Source organism: Mus caroli, chromosome 17, assembly GCF_900094665.2.
Source record: "Mus caroli chromosome 17, CAROLI_EIJ_v1.1, whole genome shotgun sequence".
Classification (NCBI taxonomy): Eukaryota; Metazoa; Chordata; class Mammalia; order Rodentia; family Muridae; genus Mus; species Mus caroli.
This window is the reverse complement of record NC_034586.1, coordinates 19410789-19413909: the sequence shown is the minus strand read 5'-3', so window position 1 is coordinate 19413909 and position 3121 is coordinate 19410789. Positions and strand designations below refer to the sequence as shown.

At 54.0% G+C, this 3121-nt stretch overlaps 1 protein-coding gene across 3 annotated transcripts in view; it reads left to right on the top strand.

The window, feature by feature from the left end:
- Znf205 (zinc finger protein 205) overlaps window positions 1–2303 on the top strand; it is a 22505-nt gene extending 20202 nt beyond the window's left edge. For 2 of the 3 annotated variants that reach the window (XM_021186071.2, XM_029470893.1), the window contains exons 6-7: window positions 489–590; window positions 840–2303. In XM_021186071.2, the coding sequence (XP_021041730.1) occupies window positions 489–590; window positions 840–1894 (1157 nt within the window). In that variant the 3' untranslated portion in view covers window positions 1895–2303. The remainder of the gene's footprint in view (window positions 1–488; window positions 591–839) is intronic. The other variant, XM_029470894.1, reaches the window with a different exon arrangement.
- Window positions 2304–3121: the final 818 nt, after the last annotated feature.

Genomic DNA, 3121 nt, shown 5'->3' with positions numbered 1-3121 from the left:
GCTGGGATTAAAGACGTGTGCCACCACACCCAGCTGTTGACTTTACTTTTATGTGGTACTAGAGACAGGACTTGGGGCCTCTCACATATTTACCTTTTTTTTTTTTTTTTTTTTTTTTTTTAGAACAGGGTCTCATGTAGCCCAGGCTAGTCTTGAACTCATTTTATAGCTTTGGATGACCTTAAACTCCTAAATGAAATTCCACAATTATGCCACAATTATGTCACAATTATGGAATTTTAAAAATTTTGCCTCCTAATCTATTGAGAGAGTCTCACTGTGTAGTCTATGCAGGGTTTGGGCTCAGTAACCTCCCAGCCTCCAGGGTGCTGGCTTGTTTCTGCGTTAGCTCTCTAGGGCTAAGGGTTTCCCCCTTTTGCCTTAGAGAGTTGAGTAGGGGCAGAGATGGACCGTAATGGGTGGAGTTGGCTCGGGGAATTATCGTACTGCCGGGCAGCCCCAGAAGCTCAGCCTCTCTTTCTGGACAGGGTTTCCCTTCAGCAGACCTTTCTGGGTCCCCCAAATTCAGGGGAAGGGCCAGGCGGCAAGCAGGATCACAGGAGCTGAGGAGAGGAGAGGTCTTGGTTCAGGTGAGGGCCTTAGCCAAAGCTAAGGTTTGGGGATCTCCTTGTGGATGCATGCAAGGGTCCCCAGGCCCCTCTACTGCTAGAGGGTGGCTATTGCCTTGAGGGATCCCCTAGTTTCCCCTTGCCTGTTCCTGTCTCCCAGAATCTAGCTCCTGGGTTTGTTTGCTTGCTTGTTTGTGTTTTTAGCTCTGCCCTCTCATTCTGTGGGCTCTCCAGAAGTGTATCGTCAGCTAGCAGCCTACCTTTTTACAGGAGCCGTGGAAGTGGGGAAGGTGGTTCCAGCCTTGGCCGATGCAACCCTAGAGGACACAAAATCGATAAGGACTAGGGCCAGGTGGACCCCGGGGGAAGACCCAAAGTTTGGTCAGCATGTGGCTAGTGGCCCAGGTACAAAGCTGACCAGAGACACTGGGAAAGCTGGTCAGCTAAAGCCAGCCCCATCTGAATCACGTCCTCTCAAGACCCCAGAGGACAGCGGCCCAGAGAAACCTAGTGAGGGGGAGGAGGCCCTGAAAAGTAGCGAAGAGGGTCTGGTACCCGACGGTGACACGGGCAAGAAGACATACAAGTGCGAGCAGTGCGGCAAGGGCTTCAGTTGGCACTCGCACCTGGTGACACACCGGCGCACGCATACGGGCGAGAAGCCTTATACCTGCACGGACTGTGGCAAGCGCTTCGGCCGCAGCTCACACCTCATCCAGCACCAGATCATCCACACGGGCGAGAAGCCCTATACCTGCCCCTCGTGTTGGAAGAGCTTCAGCCACCACTCCACGCTGATCCAGCACCAGCGCATCCACACTGGTGAGAAGCCCTACGTGTGCGACCGCTGTGCCAAGCGCTTCACCCGCCGCTCGGACCTAGTCACACACCAGGGCACTCACACCGGCGCCAAGCCCCACAAGTGCCCTATCTGCAGCAAGTGCTTCACCCAGAGCTCAGCCTTGGTCACCCACCAGCGCACCCACACCGGTGTCAAGCCCTACCCGTGCCCGGAGTGCGGCAAGTGCTTCAGCCAGCGCTCCAATCTAATTGCACATAATCGCACGCACACGGGCGAGAAGCCCTACCACTGCCTCGACTGTGGCAAGAGCTTCAGCCACAGCTCGCACCTCACTGCCCACCAACGCACCCACCGTGGCGTGAGGCCCTACTCCTGCCCACTTTGCGGCAAGAGCTTCAGCCGCCGCTCCAACCTGCACCGGCACGAGAAGATCCACACCACTGGACCCAAGGCTCTGGCCATGCTCATGCTGGGGGCGGCGGCGGCGGGGGCGCTCACGGCACCCCCACCTGCTCCCACTTAGAAGCCTGAGAGAGAGCAGTGAGAACACCCAGGGAAGCTGGGACAGCCCCGCTGATGCTGGGACCTGGGAAGATGCTGGGTCTTAGCCAGTGGGATGATGGAGTGGGGTGAGGACTGGGAGGTGGCACAGGTGGGCATGGTAACGTGGGAGGAGCCAGGGCTAGAAGGGCGGGCACTCTAGCTGCAGATTAAAGGTCTGGATTTCAAGCTGTGCCCTTGACTCTCTGTGCCTGGTGCTTGAGCTGATCTCTGAGCATTGGGTAGCTCTTGGTTCCCCGAGGCGTCCTCGTTCAGGTAACCCCGAGTCACCACTGTTCGCCGGCCTGGGAAGCCTCTCTTCCCCAGCCTTGACTTGGGTCACAAGTCTCTTTTGTCAGATGTCTATTCCAGAACATTAGGACCCTTTTTTTTTTTTTTCGGTTTTTCGAGACAGGGTTTCTCTGTGTAGTCCTGGCTGTCCTGGCACTCACTTTGTAGACCAGGCTGGCCTCGAACTCAGAAATCCGCCTGCCTCTGCCTCCCGAGTGCTGGGATTAAAGGCGTGCGCCACCACGCCCGGCGGTTTTTTTTTTTTTTAAGACTTATTTATTCATTTTATATATGTGAGTATACTGTAGCTCAAAGATTTGATTTATTAGTAAAAGTTCACTGAAGGGCTGGTGAGATGGCTCAGGGAGTGACTGCTCTTCCGAAGGTCCTGAGTTCAAATCCCAGCAAACACATGATGGCTCACAACCACCCGTAATGAGATCCGACGCCCCCTGCTGGTGCATCTGAAGACAACAACAGTTACTTACATATAATAAGTAAATCTTTGGGTCGGAGTGAGCGGGAGTTGACTGGAGCGAGCAGAGGTCCGTAAATTCAATTCCCAACCACATGAAGGCTTACAACCATCTGTACAGCTACAGTGTACTCATACATAAAATAAATAAAATCTTAAAAAAAAAAAAAAGTTCACTGTAGCTGTCTTCACATACACCAGAAGAGGGCGTCAGAGGGTTGTGAGCCACCGAGTGGTTGTTGGGATTTGAACTCAGGACCTTCAGAAGAGCAGTCAGTGCTCTTAGCCGCTGAGCCATCACACCAGCTTCCCTGCCTCCCCCCTGCCCCCATTGGTTCTTGATTGATCAATAAAGATTCCAGCGACTAATGGTTGGGTGGAAGAGGCAGGACTTCCAGGTTCCCACAGGCAGGCTAGGAGAAACAGGAGGAGGAAAGGGATTCA